The sequence below is a fragment of the Lissotriton vulgaris genome, chromosome 5, assembly GCF_964263255.1.
Source record: "Lissotriton vulgaris chromosome 5, aLisVul1.2, whole genome shotgun sequence".
NCBI lineage: Eukaryota > Metazoa > Chordata > Amphibia > Caudata > Salamandridae > Lissotriton > Lissotriton vulgaris.
Window position 1 is genome coordinate 1170381701 of NC_141693.1, and position 18269 is coordinate 1170399969.

At 47.9% G+C, this 18269-nt stretch overlaps 1 protein-coding gene across 2 annotated transcripts in view; it reads right to left on the bottom strand.

Annotated features, from left to right (window-relative positions):
* Window positions 1-560: 560 nt before the first annotated feature.
* The window catches only part of TIAL1 (TIA1 cytotoxic granule associated RNA binding protein like 1), a 710846-nt gene continuing 693137 nt past the window's right edge, over window positions 561-18269 (bottom strand). For both annotated transcript variants that reach the window (XM_086922936.1, XM_086922937.1), the window contains exon 12: window positions 561-2919. In XM_086922936.1, coding sequence (XP_086779062.1) covers window positions 2802-2919 — 118 coding nt within the window. In that variant the 3' untranslated portion in view covers window positions 561-2801. The remainder of the gene's footprint in view (window positions 2920-18269) is intronic.

Here is an 18269-nt window from a genome sequence, read left to right on the forward strand (position 1 = left end):
GTCAGATTTTTTTTTAACAACCTGTTATGAAGTAGATGGTTCCAGATCTCCCGAAACAGTTCGAGATTTTCTTTCTTTAGTGGGAGACTTCTTATGGATTTTTGTGGGTGTCTTTGAAGAAGAAACCAGGCCTTCGTCTGAAGCAGTTGCCTTTTGATTTCAGAAACCAAAGAAGAAGCCTTGACTCCCTGAAGTCTTAAGCATGTGAATATATGAAAGATATTATACTGGATAACCACTGCCACAGGCCCAAAAGCAATTGTGATTTAACTAAGAGAAAAGGTAAACTGGGCCATGGAAAATAAGCAACAGCTGGCTACTTCAGGTTGTACTTTCCTTCTTCTTTAGACAACTGTAGAGTAATCAATTCACAAAGCTTTCTGCCATGAATTAGGGTTAAACCAAAAATACAAATTCTTACAAAAAGCTCTTAAATAACTTGGGCCCAGAATGATTCAAGACTTTAATAAGTGTGGTATTTCTGTAAAGGGAATGGAGGTATGAGTACTAATTGCATTGCACAGAAGCCTATTACCCAGATAAAACAGAAACACACAACATTAACTGTACAATGAAGATTTCAGATTTATTGATGCAGTTCCTCCCCTGGTATTCACAAGAAACTGAAAAATCCCCCACATATTCTGCAGAGTTTTAATACAATAAGGGTGTGTCACTTCTCATACTGTACACAATCAACCTGTACAAAATTCATCGCATGCAACCCAACCATGAAAATAAAAAAATGAAAACCTATTGCACACACAGTTTGGTAATTTTTTAAAAACTGCATCTCTTTATCTAATGGCACATGGACAAGCCTTACAATAAGATGCCAAAAATATTCCTGTTATAAATAATTATTGGGCACAAAGTTTTTAAAACTGTATTCCCAAAATTTATAGTAAAACTTAAGGTCTACAAAAACCCAGCCCTGGTAGATATATACCAGACAGGAACGCAAAAATGGAAGAATATTAGCGGACATAAAACTTTGAAATTAAGGCTTTGGAATATAAATGTATGTAACTTAGCTTAATACCAAACTTGGGAAATGTCTCACTTGAGTTCTTGCAACTGTACTATCCTTTATGGGCAGTTTAGTATATTTTGTATTTACCTGTTAAGTCACTACGTCTATGCTGTATCATGCTCTTAAAAGTATCTTTTTTGTTTTTAGTATTTACAGGGTTTTGCCTTGATACCATCCTTTGTATCAAAGCTTGACCTAAGAACAAAGGCCACACTTGTCAAGAAAAAAAAATATTACTGTAACACAATTTCACTTTGCAGAGTTAACAAAAATTCAACGTGGCAGCTTGCGGAATCCATTTAGCATGAACATTACAATATAAAACACACTTACATAGTCTGCACAGTAGCACTTTTGATTAGAAGTGCAAAGACTTTCTAGTTATTTAACCCCCTCCATTAACCCATTGCCATGGAAAATTACAAGAAAGGAAAGGAAAGGAAGATGCTTATACTAACTGCCATTCACGGAGTGAAATCTTACGTATTCGGAGAAGCTATGTGCAGGTATGGGACTGTTTATTTAGGTAGGTTTAAATGGGGTAGAAAGTTCGAGAATGACATTAACAGAATTTCAAATCTAATGATAAGGAGTGAAAGAAGTGCTGATGATATGGTAGAATAACAGGTGCTTAAATCATAAAATGTAATGTTTCTTGGGCAGTGTGTCTGACAGCTTTGTACAGGAAAGAAACAAGGTAAAATAAAAAACGCTTGGCACACTAAAAACTTACTACACGCTATGCAGAGCCCACAAGTGTAAGTGGTTCTTAATGGATGTACCTTTCTCCAAGCAAATGATATGAGATTCTGTCTGTCTGCCACAAGAGTACCCCACAGCCCAATGAGTACATGGCCTATCTCCTTAGGACCTCATACATAACCCTTTCAATTAAGTGAAAGGGAAGACTTCAATGGACTATCAGTATAACAGCCACAGGAGCAGAATAAATCACTTTGATTTAGGAACGCAAAGGGAAATCTTAACCTTTACCTGTTCATTTGTTTAAAAATATTTACAGAGAAAGCCCCATCCAGCCCTCACAGTCGCCAATGGCGTAAAAAGGTGGTCAACAGTAGGTGTCCAACAATAAATTAAAGTTCCTTCCTTGGAATTCTTCAAGAGAACGCAAAGATGTGACTGAAAGCAAAAATTTTGAAACTTGACCGTAACATTTTGTTGGTATACAGTAGTATAAAAATAGTACTTAAAATGTTTCCCAGAAATGGTATCTTTTGTGCTGAAAAGGCAATTCTGGGTTTTGCAATTTGACGGGATTGATTCAAAGATCTAAAGACTAGAACTGGTTTCATATAAAACTGGTTATGTAGCTAAACCTAGATTGCCCTAAAACGCACACACACAAAACTGGAGTAGCAAAATGTATGCTGTGAAAAGAAAAATATGCGGACTGCTGATGTACAGCAACAGTTGCAAGATAGCTGTCAGTTTCCTCAATTACCGTCTGTCAAAAATATGCTTTTAAAATTTCCTTGGACGCTGATTTGATTTTTCTTTTAGATGAAGAAAAATGTTGATACATCCACAATGAACAGACAAAAATGTAATGCTGGACTTATGTGCATCCTTCACTGAAATGAAAAGTACTGCTAAGGATTCCAAGACACTTTCAGTTTAAAAATAAATACTTTCTTTCCACGCGGGTTCTTTTCCCAATGTGGTGCTTGAAATCTCACCCTCAGAGGCAATTCCACTGTAGAGCGAAAAGTTCACTATGAATTGTATGCTAGTGAACAAAAGTCTGTCCTCATTGTGTCTGGTAGCTGGCCACGCTGTACGCAGGCTGACTTGGTATGACTGGCGGAGCAGGTGCAGGGGTAGGCGGGGCACTGAATCCACTCATCCATGCAGCAGATGGTGACTGGCTGGGAGAAGAAAGAGAACAACAAATTAAAAGCTTATCAAGAAAAATCACTAAAGAATGATTTGTTGTATTTGGAGAGACTCTGAAAGAATACATGGGCCAATAGACCTAACTCACAAGTTACTTACTTGTGTAACAATATATCTGTAAGAGACATTAGTTAGTGATAGATTCCTTACCTTAGAATATCCCCAGGCATCATTCTGAATCTGGATCCGCGTCCGTTACTGGCATCGTGGGCGCCGAGATGGCATCACAGAGTACTTAGGCGCCACCCCTGTGTGCTGACGTCAGTTCTGTACACAACTATTCCGCACCGAAATGCAGAGCCATGCCAGATACTGACAACTGGTGCATAAAACTAGGGCCCTAAAAGGGGGTGACCTTAACCCTAGTAATCCGTTCGCAGAACGGGGAGGATGGGAGGGGTGGTAAGGAATCTATCACTAACTAATGTCTCTTACAGATATATCGTTACACAAGTAACTTGAGCATCTGAAAGAGACATGTTAGTGATAGATTCCTTACCTTAGAATAGATACCCCAGCAATACCAACCCCGGAGGTGGGTCTGCGAACAGGATTACACCAGAAAGTCAGAGAGCACAGAACGGCCAAAGAAGCCGTCTCTCTGGACCAGACTGTCAAGGCAGTAGTGCTTGGTAAACATGTGCAGCGAGGCCCACGTAGCTGCCTGACAAATATCATGCAGGGGGACACCGCGTCCCAAGGCAGTAGTGGCTGCTGTTGCCCTGGTAGAATGGGCATGCAGCCCCACAGGAGGCTCCTTCTTGCTAAAGGAGTAATATGTTTCGATGCACAGAACGACCCACCGTGTGCACCGCCGTACCTTTCTTGGCGCCCCCGTAGCCAACAAAGAGTTGATCACCAACCCGGAACTGATGTGTACGCTGCAGATAAAATGCGAGTGCACGTTTTGGGTCCAAACGGTGGAGCCTCCCCTCTTCCCTTGAAGGATGCGGAGGCGGAAAGAAGGTGGGCAAAGTGATGGTCTGCCCGATGTGGAAGGGCGTGACAACCTTTGGCTAAAAAGAAGGCTGGGTCCTGAGAACCATCTTGTCCGGATGAACAGAAAGGAAAGGAGATTTGGACGAAAGAGCCTGGAGCTCACTCACTCTCCTGGCACATGTGATAACTACCATGAAAGCCGTCTTGAGAGTAAGAAGACGTAAGGGAGAGTTATGAAGGGGTTCAAAGGGAGCGCACATCAGAAAAGTCAAGACATGGTTCAAGTCTCACTGAGGCATTATGAAGGGTACTAGTGGAAACGTATGCGTAATGCCTTTAAGAAAACGGTTAACAACCGGGGACTTAAAAAGAGAAGGCTGATCTGGGAGCTGTAGAAAGGCAGAGATGGCCGAAAGATAACGTTTGAAAGTGCCCAAAGCAGAGACCTGCTGGGCCAAAGAGAGAAGGAACAGAAGAACCTCAGAAAGAGGGGCAGAAAGGGGATCCACAGCCTTCGCTGTTCCACCTGCAGGCGTATACCGTTTTGGTGAAGGGACGCCTGGCTGCCAGAATGACATCACAGACTTCTAGAGGAAGACCAAACTGTGTCAACTGTCGCCGCTAAATCTCCAAGCATGGAGGTGGAGGCTGGAGGTGGAGGCTGGACAGGTTCGGGTGGAGGACCGTCCCCTGCTGCTGTAACAGAAGATCCTCCCGAAGAGGCAGACGGATCGGGGGATCGATGCTCATACTGAGTAGCTCGGGATACCAACTCTTCGAGCCCAGTCCGGGGCCACAAGGATGACTTGGGCCAGGTCGCGCCTGATCTTCAGCACTCTGGGCAGCAGTGGTATAGGCGTAAAGGCGTACAACAGACCGCAGCTCCACTCGCGACAAAAAGCGTCTCCGAGCTAGTGCTGCCTTGGAAATTCTAACACGCAGAACTGATGACATTGCGTGTTCTCTTCAGTGGTGATTAGATCTAACCAAGGCTCTCCCCACTGCTGAAAGAGACCTTGCGCCAGGTCGGATCACGAATGGCGTCTGAACTCTATCAAGCACCGGCGGCTTTGTTCGCCCTGGCGTTCAGAGAACCTGCCAGGTGTTGAACCACCAAGGTAACGCCTTGATGTTCCAGCCATGTCCAGCGGCGCAGAGCCTCCTGACAAAGGGTCCAGGACCATACCCTGACCTGTTTGTTGCAATACCACATGGCGGTGGTGTTGTCCGTGAACACCTGCACTACACTTCCCCGGACAGAGGGAAGGAATGCCATCAGTGCAAGCCGGATCGCCCGCAGCTCCAGAAGGATGATATGGGGCCGGGACTCTGCCAGAGACCAGAGGCCTCTGATCTCCGTTTCTCCCATGTGGCCCCATCCAAGGAGGGACGCATCTGTCACCACTGTGTCCTCCGGTTGGGAAAGGGAGAGGAATCTGCGACTGACCCAATCATGATTCGTGAGCCACCACTGCAACTGTCGTGCAGCGCCCTCCGAGATCTGGATGTGATCTGACAGGTTGCCCTGATGCTGTGCCCACTAGAACTTCAGGTCCTACTGCAGAGCCCGCATATGCCATCTGGCATGTGTCACTAGCAGGATGAAGTAGGTCATCAGGCCCAGAAGCCAGAGGGTCATCCTGACTGAAACCCGGGATAGAGGCTGAAAGAGCGGAATCATAGCCTGAATATCCCGGACTCGCTGTTCAGGAGGATAAACCCAAAACAGTGTCGAATCCAGAACCGCTCAGATGAAGGAGAGCTTCTGAGAGGGGCTCAGGTGCGACTTCGGCACATTGATGGTGAACCCCAGCAAGTGCAGGAGATCGGTCGTAGTCTGGAGGTGGGGGACGACTGCCTGTGGCGAGCCCGCCTTCAACAGCCAGTCGTCGAGGTAGGGGAAGACTGACACCCCTGACCTGCGCAGATGAGCTGTGACCACCGCCACAAGAAAAGGTGACAAAAGTCTCAAAAAATGACAAAGGTACGTGCTCAATCCGGATCTGCGCTTTTGGCGCGGAAATTGAAAGAACTGACGTCAGCGCGAAGGGGTGGTGCCCAAGTACTCTCCATGACGTCATCTCGGCGCCCACAACGCCAGTGACAGAGGCAGAGTCGCAGGACGCCACCTACTGGCACGCAGAGGTACTGCTAAGCAGAAAAACATTCTGTATCCAGCCTGACGCCTGGGGATATTCTAAGGTACAGAATCTATCACTAACGTGTCTCTTTCAGATATACAAAGATGCGTCACAAGTTCACAAAAATATTTCACTACAAATAAAAACAGAATAGCCACAAAGTAAAAAGTTACTTACCTGTACGATAGTTTTGCAACTTGATGTTTGTTTTAGATTCTCATCCTATGCATACTCTTGCTATTTAGTAGCCCTGACCAAAATATCACATTTTTTCTCTTCAAGATAAAAATAGTAGATATGAACCACAGGTGTGTCTGCATTTCGACGTTGAATGCTGCTCAACGATCCCCTCACCAGTGCTATTTTTAAATTAGATTTTGCACCTATTCTATATGATACAGAATGTTTATGAGCTCTGCACGGCATGTTAAGCTAAGATAAAAAGCATCAAAACTATTCTTACATTTAAGCAAAGTGTTCATTCTTTTGTGGTATGAATCTGTACCAGGTCCACATGCTGTGGAAAAGTTACACCTTAGTATCATCTTACATCTGTTTAGGTGCTTTTGAGGCTGAAGTAGTCTTAAATATAATCGCCAGCACTCATGATCCCACCTCTGTATATCCGGTTGTTGTTGTAGTCATACAGTAACAAAATGAACTCAAAGTTCATACCTTGCACAGATCCATAATGCTAGTTATTCACTTGAAATACAGTTTTGCTCCTTTCCGAATGATGAGTGTGCTCTTGTTAATGCAATTTACAAACACAACATACACCTTGAGGGCTCTTGGATTGAACAGAGCCAAAATTAACTGCAAAAGGAGTTATGCTATAAAGAGAGGTTTTCTTTTTTTTTTTTTTGCGAAGCACATCAAATGAGAAATGGACCTCACATCTGGGGAAAATGGTCCAGATGATTACCAGCAAAGTAAGAAAGGATTTTTCCACATAGAAAGCGATCTGTGGAAGTGAACATGTATAAGATTAGCATTAGAAGAATGAAGTGTCCTAGTGGGTTTATACTGATTAAACCACATTTTTAAGAATTAAGGGGCATCTACCCTACAGACATTTATGGACAATGCACAATGACTTGAAGATAATCCTTTTGAGGATAGGCGACCAGTGCATTTTAATGAAAATGGGCTTGGTTGAAGAGTAACAGGAGGTGTGACTGATTGCTTTAGCCGCTTCCTTTTGGATTGATTGCAACCTATGTATTTGTTGCTTAGAAGTGGTGCAGAGACAATAGTGGGTAACAAAAATCTTATGAGAATACGGGCAACAGCCTGCATTTACAATGACAGAACAAATATTAAAGAGGTCAGGAGAGTGAGAAGAACCTTGGAGAACTCCAGTAGATACCAAATGTATGAAAGTCTATTCTCCAACAGAAACTTGTTGGGCTCTTTCATGAAGAAAAGACTTGAACCAATCTAATACCTATCCATTGACACCGCATTTAGAGAGATGAAAATGCTGTGGTCAATGAAGCCAATAAATCCAATAAAATTAGAACACTTGTCCAATTATGGTCAGTAGCTAACAAAAGACAGTCCATCATGGCTATGAGGGCAGATTCCTTTCTGCGACACAAAGCTCTTTAGATATGATAATCTCCTGTATTTTGGCAATTGCAGGTAACAGAGTAATCAACAGATAGCTGACCGAATCTCCTGAATCAAGGCTAGATTTAATTTTTTTGCAAAAGCCTAATAATGCCTATCTTAAGATCTTTAAGTAACGTATCAGTTGTCAAAGAAGACTTAATAAGCTTGAGAATCGAATTGGTAATAGGTGGAATATTTTTCTGAAGAAAAGTAGTGGTCTCTTCAAAGTAGAACCACGTGGGGCCTTTGCCCCAGTTCTATTTAACCTTGGTAGATGGCCCACTAGTTTTATCTGTGGCCTAATGTGTCCCCCCCCCCCTCAAAAACAAAATCCACTTTTAGAAACACCACAGCTTGAGGGTAAGGATATCTATGGTGATCCAGATTTGCAAACCTTGCTAACAGATCACTTCTTCTAAAGAACAAAACATGAATAGATTTAACGTGATAGGAAAATATGACAGACTTTTATCATTAATATCCAATACCAAAAGGGCAGGTTGCATTTTTTGATCAAGGATATCTCAAATGTATACTTCATACACTGTATTCATTTTCAAGTAAAAAAAAGTTAGCAATTTGACTGCAGAAAGACTAAGAATTCACTTCCTTAGTGGTGGAATTGTGTTAGATCATTTAGTATTTTAAAAACCTTTTCGGTTATTTGGAGCATTGAGGATACGTTCTAAATAGTGGCAAAAACAGGGCATCCTTAACGGAGGTTTTAAGGCCCGGAAGCCGCTTTTTATATGTAGTCTTTGAAGCAGATTCTTACAGTCTACAACATCTCCTTTTGCCTCTCTGATTTTCAGTTTGAGCATGTAAATTGATACTTGTATAGGACACTACTCACCTGCAAGGGTCTCAAGGCGCTTGTACGAATACCGCTGTGGAACCCGCCTGGTTCTCCCTGTGAGGCGTCCACTCCTGGGCACCCCCAAGGTGGAGGCCAGGCATCCTTAGCGTTGTGGGGGCCGTTGTGGAGATTAAGCAAGCTATTGCCTAGAGTTGCAGAGTGGGACTCCATGATTGGAATAGGCACCGAGGCGAGAATTATCAGGTCCGTGGAATTTTGAGCCCAAGACCCGTTGAGGCGGGGAATTGAACCCTGGTTCCTGGCCAGACCTCTGCATCAGGGTCTGCCTCTCTAACCACTGAGCCACACTTCTCCTACAGTGGAGTTGTTCACTAAACCAAGGTGCATTTTCTTTTAACTGTTGGATAGGCACAACAGATTTTGTCGGTATTTAATATTTGAAAAGAATTTTGTTGAATAGTTGAATATTAGCACTCCAGCTGGAAGTGCAACAGTGCGCATTAGGTCAAGTGGTTTCGCTTGGTTTTGTCAGTGACAACAGATTTGTACGCCTGTATTAACATTAGCAACAGTAATATTCAAGTGTCTTGTTTTCCTTAAAATCTTTTATGTTAACCCCTTCCCTGCGCCGAGAATTCCAGCACGGTGCGGCAGGCTAGGCGTGGCGCTTCAGCGCTCATGACGGTTCCACGCAGTCATGAGTCACGGGTGGCATGTGCTCATGATGGCCTGGTGCCAGTCATGACCCCGCCCGCTCATTAATTCGCCCCTCACAGGCAGGGAATTAGTGCTGCGTGGGCAGAGCAGCAGCGGCATGACGGCTCCACGCCATCACAAGAACATGCCTACCGTGACTCATGACGGCAAGGAGCAGTCATGAGCACTCAATGGGTTAAAGAAATAGTTCAGAGGCTTTTGAATGTCTAATGTATGTAAATATTTTTCAGCATTAGGCTCCGGCCCCTAAATGAAGGTCATGAAATTCAAATGAAACCAAGTGAAGCCAAGCTAAATAGTTCTGGCATTAGCTGCTGATTTTTTGACTCTGTCAATGCTTTTTCACACCTTGTGCTCCATGCTGTGGGTCGAAGCAAAATGTGGCTGACACTACAGAATGGTTGAAGAGGGTTGACTGAAAGCCCCTGTAAGTAACTACATATATAGCATGTGTATTTTTATTATTAAAAAAAATGTCATGGCTGATCAAGACCTAAAAATAAGAGAGTGAAACTACTTTTTGATTAGCATTGGGCGTGTTTGCAAGACTACCATTTACTAAGGATCTGTATAAAAGATTAAGCTACTATCAAAATGCACAAGTTACTACTGGGGTAACGATATATCTGTAAGAGACATTAGTTAGTGATAGATTCCTTACCTTAGAATATCCCCAGGCGTCAGACTGGATCCGGAAAATTTTGCGTAGCAGTACCCTTGCGCGTCGGTAGGCGTCGTCTGCGGCTCCGCGTCCGTCGTCGGCGCCGTGATGACGTCGGAGTACTTAGACGCCGCCTCCGCGTGCTGACGTCAGTTCTTAGCCACAGCTTTTCCGCGCCAGAAGCGCAGAGCCATGACAAAAACCGACACTGGTGCCAAGAAACTAGGGCCCTGAAAGGGGATGACCGTAACCCTAGATATCGGTTCGCAGAATGGGGAGGATGGGTGGGTCGGTAAGGAATCTATCACTAACTAATGTCTCTTACAGATATATCGTTACACAAGTAGTAACTTGTGCATCTGAAAGAGACACGTTAGTGATAGATTCCTTACCTTAGAATAGATACCCCAGCAATACCATCCCCGTGGTGGTGGGTCTGCGAACCAATATTTACACCAGAAAGTCCTGGAGAACGGAACGGCCGAAGTAGCCATCCCTCCGGACTTGACTGTCCAGGCAGTAGTGCCTCGCAAACGTGTGCAACGAAGCCCACTTAGCAGCCTGGCAAATGTCCGGCAAGGGCACACCTCGGCCCAAGGCAGTTGTAGTGGCCGTGGCTCGAGTGGAATGAGCCCGCAGCCCAGCAGGTGGTTTCTTCTTAGCCAAGGAGTAACACGCCTGGATGCACATGATGATCCATCGAGAAATGGTCCTCTTGTGCACCGTTTTCCCTTTCTTAGCGCCCGCGTACCCAACAAAGAGTTGATCATCCACAAGGAACTGGCGTGTGCGATCCAGATAGAACGAGAGCGCACGTTTTGGGTCCAGACGATGGAGCCTCTCCTCCTCTCTCGAGGGGTGCGGAGGCGGAAAGAAGGTGGGCAATGTGATGGACTGCCCCATGTGGAAGGCCGTGACCACCTTAGGCAAGAAGGAGGGCCTAGTCCTCAAAACAACCTTGTCCGGATGGACTGAAAGGAAAGGAGGCTTACAAGAGAGGGCCTGGAGCTCACTCACTCTCCTGGCAGAGGCGATGGCTACCAGGAATGCAGTCTTCAAAGAAAGAAGGCGAAGTGGACAGTTATGAAGTGGCTCAAAGGGAGCGCACATCCGAAAAGTTAGAACCAGGTTCAAGTCCCACTGAGGCATCACGAAAGGAACAGGAGGAAAGGTATGAGTGATGCCTTTCAGAAATCTGTTTACTATAGGGGACTTGAACAAAGAAGGTTGGTCAGGCAGCCTCAGAAAGGCTGAAAGAGCCGAAAGATAGCCCTTGATAGTGCCCAGAGCAGAGCCCTGCTGGGCAAGAGAAAGAAGGAAGTGAAGAATCTCAGAGAGAGGGGCATTGAGAGGATCCACAGCCTTTGCTGTGCACCATGCCACAAATCTGTTCCACCTGCAGGCGTATACCGTCTTTGTGGAGGGACGCCTGGCTGCCAGAATGATGTTGCAAACTTCAGGAGGCAAGTCAAATGGCCTCAACTGTCGCCGCTCAATCTCCATGCATGGAGGTGGAGACTAGACAGGTTCGGGTGGAGGACCGTTCCCTGCTGCTGCGACACAAGGTCCTCCTGAAGAGGCAGACGAACCGGGGTATCGACTGACATACTGAGTAGCTCGGGATACCAGTACCTTCGTGCCCAGTCTGGAGCCACAAGGATGACTTGTGCCCGGTCGCGCTTGATCTTCTTCAGCACTCTGGGCAGAAGAGGTATAGGCGGAAAGGCGTACAACAGACCGCAGCTCCACTCGCGACGAAAAGCGTCTCCGAGCGAGTGCCGCCTTGGAAATTCCAACGCGCAGAACTGATGACATTGCGCGTTCTCTTCGGTGGCGAATAGATCTAACCAAGGCTCTCCCCATTGCAGAAAGAGGCCTTGCGCCACCTCAGAGTTCAGACGCCATTCGTGATCCATCGAGCACCGACGGCTGAGTTCGTCCGCCCTGGCGTTCAGAGAACCTGACCGGTGTTGAACCACCAGAGTCACGCCCTGATGTTCCAGCCATTGCCAGAGGCGCAGAGCCTCCTGGCATAGGGTCCACGACCCCACCCCGCCCTGTTTGTTGCAGTACTACATGGCGGTGGTGTTGTCCGTGAACACCTGCACTGCACTCCCTCGGACAGACGGGAGGAATGCTTTCAGTGCCAGACGAATCGCCCGCAGCTCCAACAGATTGATATGGAGCCGGGACTCCGCCGGAGACCAGAGTCCTCTGATCTCCGCCTCTCCCAAGTGGCCTCCCCAGCCCTGGAGGGACGCGTCCGTCACAACTACGTGCTCCGGTTGGGGAAGGGAGAGGGATCTGCCGTTGACCCAATCGCGGTCCGTGAGCCACCACTGCAGCTGTCTCGCAGTGCCCTCCGAGATCAGGACATGGTCGGAAAGGTTGCCTCGGTGCTGGGCCCACTGAAACTTCAGGTCCCACTGCAGAGCCCGCATCCGCCACCGTGCGTGATGCACCAGAAGGATGCAGGAGGCCATCAGCCCCAGAAGCCGCAGCGTCAACCTGACCGAAACCCGGGATAACGGCCTGAAGATCGGAATCAGGGCCTGAATATCCCCGACTCGCTGTTTGGGCGGGTAAACCCGAAACTGCGCCGAGTCGAGAACCGCTCCGATGAAAAGGAGCTTCTGAGAGGGGCACAGGTGTGACTTCGGCACATTGATGGAAAATCCTAGCCTGTGCAGTAGATCCGCCGTAGTCTGGAGGTGGCTGACGACTGCCTGGGGCGAGCCCGCCTTCAACAACCAGTCGTCTAGGTAGGGGAAGACTGAAACCCCTAACCTGCGCAGGTGAGCTGCGACCACCGCCATCACTTTCGTGAACACCCGTGGGGCGCTGGTAAGGCCGAAGGGGAGCACGGTAAACTGAAAGTGCTCGAGGCCTACCGTGAACCGCAGGTAAAGCCGGTGGGCCGGCAGGACGGGGATGTGGAAATACGCATCCTGCAAGTCCAACGCTACCATCCAGTCTCCTGGGTCTAGGGCAGCCAAGACCTGAGCCAGTGTCAGCATTTTGAACTTCTCCTTCCGGAGGAAGCCGTTGACGTTCCTCAGATCCAAGATAGGGCGTAGGCCCCCTTTGCCCTTCTTGGGTACCAGGAAGTAGTGGGAGTAGCAACCACGACCTACTTCTGGCCCAGGAACGCGCTCGATGGCCCCCTTGGCCAAGAGGGCCGAAACTTCCTCCTGCAGGAGCCGCAAATGATACCCCGATATGCGGTGGCGTTGCGGTGGCATGGCTTGAGGGGTCGTCTCGAAGGGGAGGGAGTAGCCCCTTCGGACGATCTGCAGCACCCACCTGTCCGAAGTGACTGTGCGCCAGTGAGAGTGGTGATGGCGAACCCTGCCCCCCACTGCCGTCACATGGGCCGAAAAGCACGGACTAGGAGGGTTTAGAGGCGGATGCTGCGGGGGCAGGTGTGGACTGGCTCCGCTTGCCTCCCCGACCGCCTCCACGGCGGTTTCCACGGCCGCCGCCGCGCTGGACGACAGTTTGCGGCAAGTGGCTGGCGGCACGCGTGGGGACGCCCCTTCCTTGGCCACGAAAGGAGCGAAAGGCACCCACTTGCTGGCGCGGGGCGGAGAGGCCCAAGGACTTGGCCGTAGCCCTGGAGTCCTTAAAGCGCTCAAGCGCGTGGTCTGCCTTGTCGCCAAAGAGGCGACGGCCATCGAACGGCATGTCCATGAGTGTATTCTGGACATCAGCCGAAAAGTTGGCGGATCTGAGCCAGGCGTGGCGTCGAATTGCCACCGTCGTAGCCATCGCTCTGCCCAGCGAGTCAGTTGTATCCAGTCCGCACCTGATCGAATACTTCGCTGCGTCCCGGCCCTCCACTAGGGCTTGGCCGAGTTTGGCCCGTACCTCCAACGGACACTCTGGCAGCAATTCCGCCACCGTTTCCCATACAGAATGGGTGTAACGGCCCAAGAGGCATGCGTTGTTGGAAGACCGCAGTCCTAAGCTAAGGGACGAGAATACCTTTTTGCCAAAGGCCTCGTACCTCTTGGATTCCCGGTCAGGGGGAGCCGTCGGGAAGGCGGTCTGCGAGTTAGAGGCCTGGATAACCAGACTCTTGGGGGTGGGGTGTGTGGACAGGAAACATGGGTCGCCCGGAGCCGGACGGTGGCGTCTGGCCACGTTCCTATCTACAGGCTACCTGTAGCGGGCCTGGACCAAATGCCCAAAAGAACGTCAGACAAGGCCTCATTAAACGGCAGCATAGGCTCCATGGAGCATGACTGCGGCTTAAGGACCTCAGTGAGGAGGTTAGTCCTCACGGCCGCGACGGGGAGCTCAAGGCCCAACGCCTTAGCAGCCCTCATCAACACCACACTATATGTCGCGCCCTCCTCCGAAGCCACGGAAGGAGGAGAGACGAATCCAGGGTCTGGAGAGGTGTCCAGGCCACTGGCCTCCCCAAGGTCTCCTGTCCAGTCCATGTTAGACTGACATTCCCTTGTCAGAGGGTCCTCAGACCCCTCCCAATCCTCCTCTTCCCCCATCTCCTGAGACTCAGGGTCGTAAGTGAATGAGGATGGGTCATAGGGATGGAACTCCCCGACCGGCGTCGAGATCGGCGCCGACAGGCTCCGTCCCGACGCCGGAACCCATAGAGAGGAGGCAATGGGGACGGAGGGGACACCACACGGACCGACCCCGGGGGGGTCGTAAGGTCCACCGGGGACGATCCAACACCCGACGAGGGCCGAACGGCACCCTGCGGCGTCGGGCCCGAAGGCACCGACGACGCCGGGACCGCAGAACCCTGCGGCGCCGAGCCCAAGGGCAGCGGCGGCGTCGAGATCGTGGAGCCCTGCGGCGCCGGCGCCGAAGACGCCGGCGGCGTCGAGGCCGAAGCACCCGACGGCGTCGGGGTCGCAGCCCCCGACCCACTAGGGCCCCCAGACGGGTTCGCTGGGCCCGAAGGCGCCGTGGAACCCGTCGGAGAAGAAAGGGACCTCATGGCGTCGCGTTCAGCCCAGGGACCGGGGGGTATGGAGCCGAACGCGGCGCCCGCAACTCACGAGGAGCCGCGTGGGCGATGTCACCCGAACCCCCGGCCGCATCGCGCGAGCGTCGGGGGGAGTCGGAAGAGCGATGATGTCTCTTCGACTTCTTATGCTTCTTACCTGATGACTTGGACCCGGAGGAGTGGCGGCGACTCCCGGAGCTGTGACGGCTCCGCCCCCGCGACCTGTCCCTCGACCTCCCGTGGGACCGGGACCTCACACGGCGCGGGGCCGACTGGCGGATCTCGAGTCGCCTGCGGGACCGCTCCCGCCTGGCCTTCCTCGAGAGGGCCCGACAGTCGGTGCAGGCCTCGTCGTCATGGTCGACGCCCAAACACGTCAGGCACAGGCGGTGCGGATCCGTAATCGACATGAGGCGTTCGCACTCGTCGCAGTGCTTGAAGCCGGGCATCCCTAACGGCACCGTCGGAATCGTGAAGACTTCGAAATAGATCAAAAGATCCAAAAAGTTAGTCAAAAAATGACTAGGGAACGGCTTTTTCCAGATCTGCGGAAAAAAGAAGAACTGACGTCAGCACGCGGAGGCGGCGTCTAAGTACTCCGACGACGTCATCACGGCGCCCACGACGCCGGACGCGGAGCCGCAGACGACGCCTACCGACGCGCAAGGGTACTGCTACGCAAAATTTTCCGGATCCAGTCTGACGCCTGGGGATATTCTAAGGTAAGGAATCTATCACTAACGTGTCTCTTTCAGATTTGTAGTTTGGTGACCCATCACAGTGATGCGATCATCTCCACAAGCACTACAGTAGGAGCCTGTCCTTATGGAAATAACTGTGCAGTGGTTCAAATGGTGAGCTCAGCAGCCTTATTAGGACTTAATTCAATTTCATCATTGGGGCCCTTGGTCGAAGTAGGATTTTTTTTAAAGATCCCCTAAAAAAACATGGATTCTGAATTATGTGCCTTTTTGTTTCGTTCGTCTTGTCCACAGTATGGCCTGTCGGTCCGGTCAAATTGAAGGGTACAAATATATTAGATCTCACTTTGTTTTGCCCTTGTTAAGCAAACAAAGTACTAGAAACCATGCCCATTGCAGCAAGTTACATGCTCGAGTTGGTATCCTTGCTTACCAGCGATGGCAATAAAGGCTTATATAGGATTTGCATAAGGTTGTAAAAATCTGCCCATACACTCTGCAGCGGTCACCTTCACTCTGGTAGGATGGGCTTTTACTTGGGGAAGAGTTGACGGTTTTCTTTGAATGTCGTAAGTTAGCTTCCTACCATACCTGTATGGTAGCGCTGTTCCACAGGTTACAAGTTGACGGAAAGTGGTACATAATTATTATTTACTTTTATCAAGATAATAACTCCTAGAAAACAATATACATAGCAAAAGCCTACAAAGCACTAACCAGAATGGCAGTTGTAAGATTCAGATAAATTATATCCTAATTTAGATTCACACTTAATTAGCAGATAGCTAAGCCAAACCCACAATCAGATTCCATTGAACTGTCTTATATGGTTTCAACAATATACAAATACCTTCAGAAACGGTGATGTTACAGAAATCACAGAGACAATGCTTCCCAAGACTCTCCAATTTAATGGATAGTACAGTCTTCAAACCCCTCCTGTTTGAACCCCGATTCTTCCCTGTAACAAAATTCAGTACCACAGGCAATGAAACAAAGCCATTATTCAAACACTAGGTCTCTGATAGCACCATACCATATCGCCAAAGTAAAAATGAAATGTGTCTTTATTGACGCAAAGCTAATAGTCCAGCTCCAAGTTCCCACAATCCACTGACGGAAGTTAACATTCCAGCAGTATTTGAATATAGATGATTAACACTGGAGGAGGCCACATAAAAAAAGATCAGGATATTGGTTTGTTTGCTGGTTACTTGGCTAACTTACTTAATACATATTTACTACATTCTAAGTTATCAGTAATCTATAAATGCCGTAATGAACTGAACATTGATCGCAAAGCTGTCTCTCCAGCAGCCAGTTTCATGATGGCATTGGGTCTATTCATTATCAGATGCTCGTTACGGTCAGGGTTGACACTGAAGCTATCACCAGACAATTATATGCTAATCATCAGGAGAGGGGATTTGGCTCCACCCAAATGTTGGGAGCCAGGAGTATATGTTTAATTGGGCAGAAGTAGCGTGCTTCCATTAAAAATTGCTTGCCCTCCAAAGAGCTGTGATCATTCTATTTTTCCAGCTGCCTGAGCTTGAACCTTCAGGGGCACACACATGACACTGTAATACTAATTAAGTGTCTTAGATAACTGAATAATTTATTTTTCTTGCAGCAGCACAGATCTGAGGAGGGCAGTCGTTATCCTACATGGAATTTTAGGTCTATCTTAACAGTGTAACTGTCAGCTGACCTTTCGACCTACACCAATTTTATTTTACAGTTCTTCGGTTCTACACAAATACATATCAATTACCATGTTGTTTAATTGGTCCTTAAAGCATGGAGCACAATAAATAAAACAGTGTGTGCACTACTTGCCCCTCTGTTATGTCAAACGTTTGACTTAAGTACCTAAAAAAACCATAGTTCGGTAGACCCCTCCAATCCATGGTTTTTAGAGGTACAGATAAGCCAATCATATTGTTGATGGGCCACCCTTTCAAGAGTGAGGCATATCTTGAAACTGAACTCTGATCAAGCCTCACTGATGCCTGAAGGGAGTGAGCAGAAACTAAGATGGCAGCACCCTGCTGAGGCCCATTGAGAAAGTAGCCCATTTACTGGTGTTGTGTTATGTGTATTTGTAAAGCGTGCTATCACTCCCAAGGGTATCCTGGCTCTGAGCAGGGGTGTGTGAGCCGAGCCCTGCCTATGGTATGCTGGTTAATTTAAAGGTTTCAAGCAGAATTCAAGAATAAAGTAGGAAGATCTGATGTCGAGCGGGAGGTCGTTCCAATTCCTCCTGATCTGGTTCTATGCATACATGGGATGTGTGCAAGTAGGTATTGCACCGTTACATCGCAACTTTTACAACGGGAGTCTATTACAACGCAACTTTTACAACGCTGGATCCATTACATCGCATGCCTTTACAACGCATGACATTACATAGCAGATGCTATTACAACGCATGCCATTAAAACGTAAGTATAGGTAAGTATATAATTTTTTTTATTGTATTTAATATTATTTAATTAATTTAATTATTATTAATTATAAATAAATATATTTATTTATGTTTTTTATATTATAAATTAAATATATTAATTTAAGTAATTTTAAAAATAAGTATGAGTATAGGAGTATATGTTTTGGGGTACTGAGGTATATGTTTTGGGGTGTTTGGGCATTTTTAGGTTTCAGGGCTGGGTTTGGGTTTTGGGGTACAGGGGTATTTTTAGGTATTAGGGCTGGGTTTGGGTTACAGGGGTATTTTTAGGTTTTAGGGCTGGG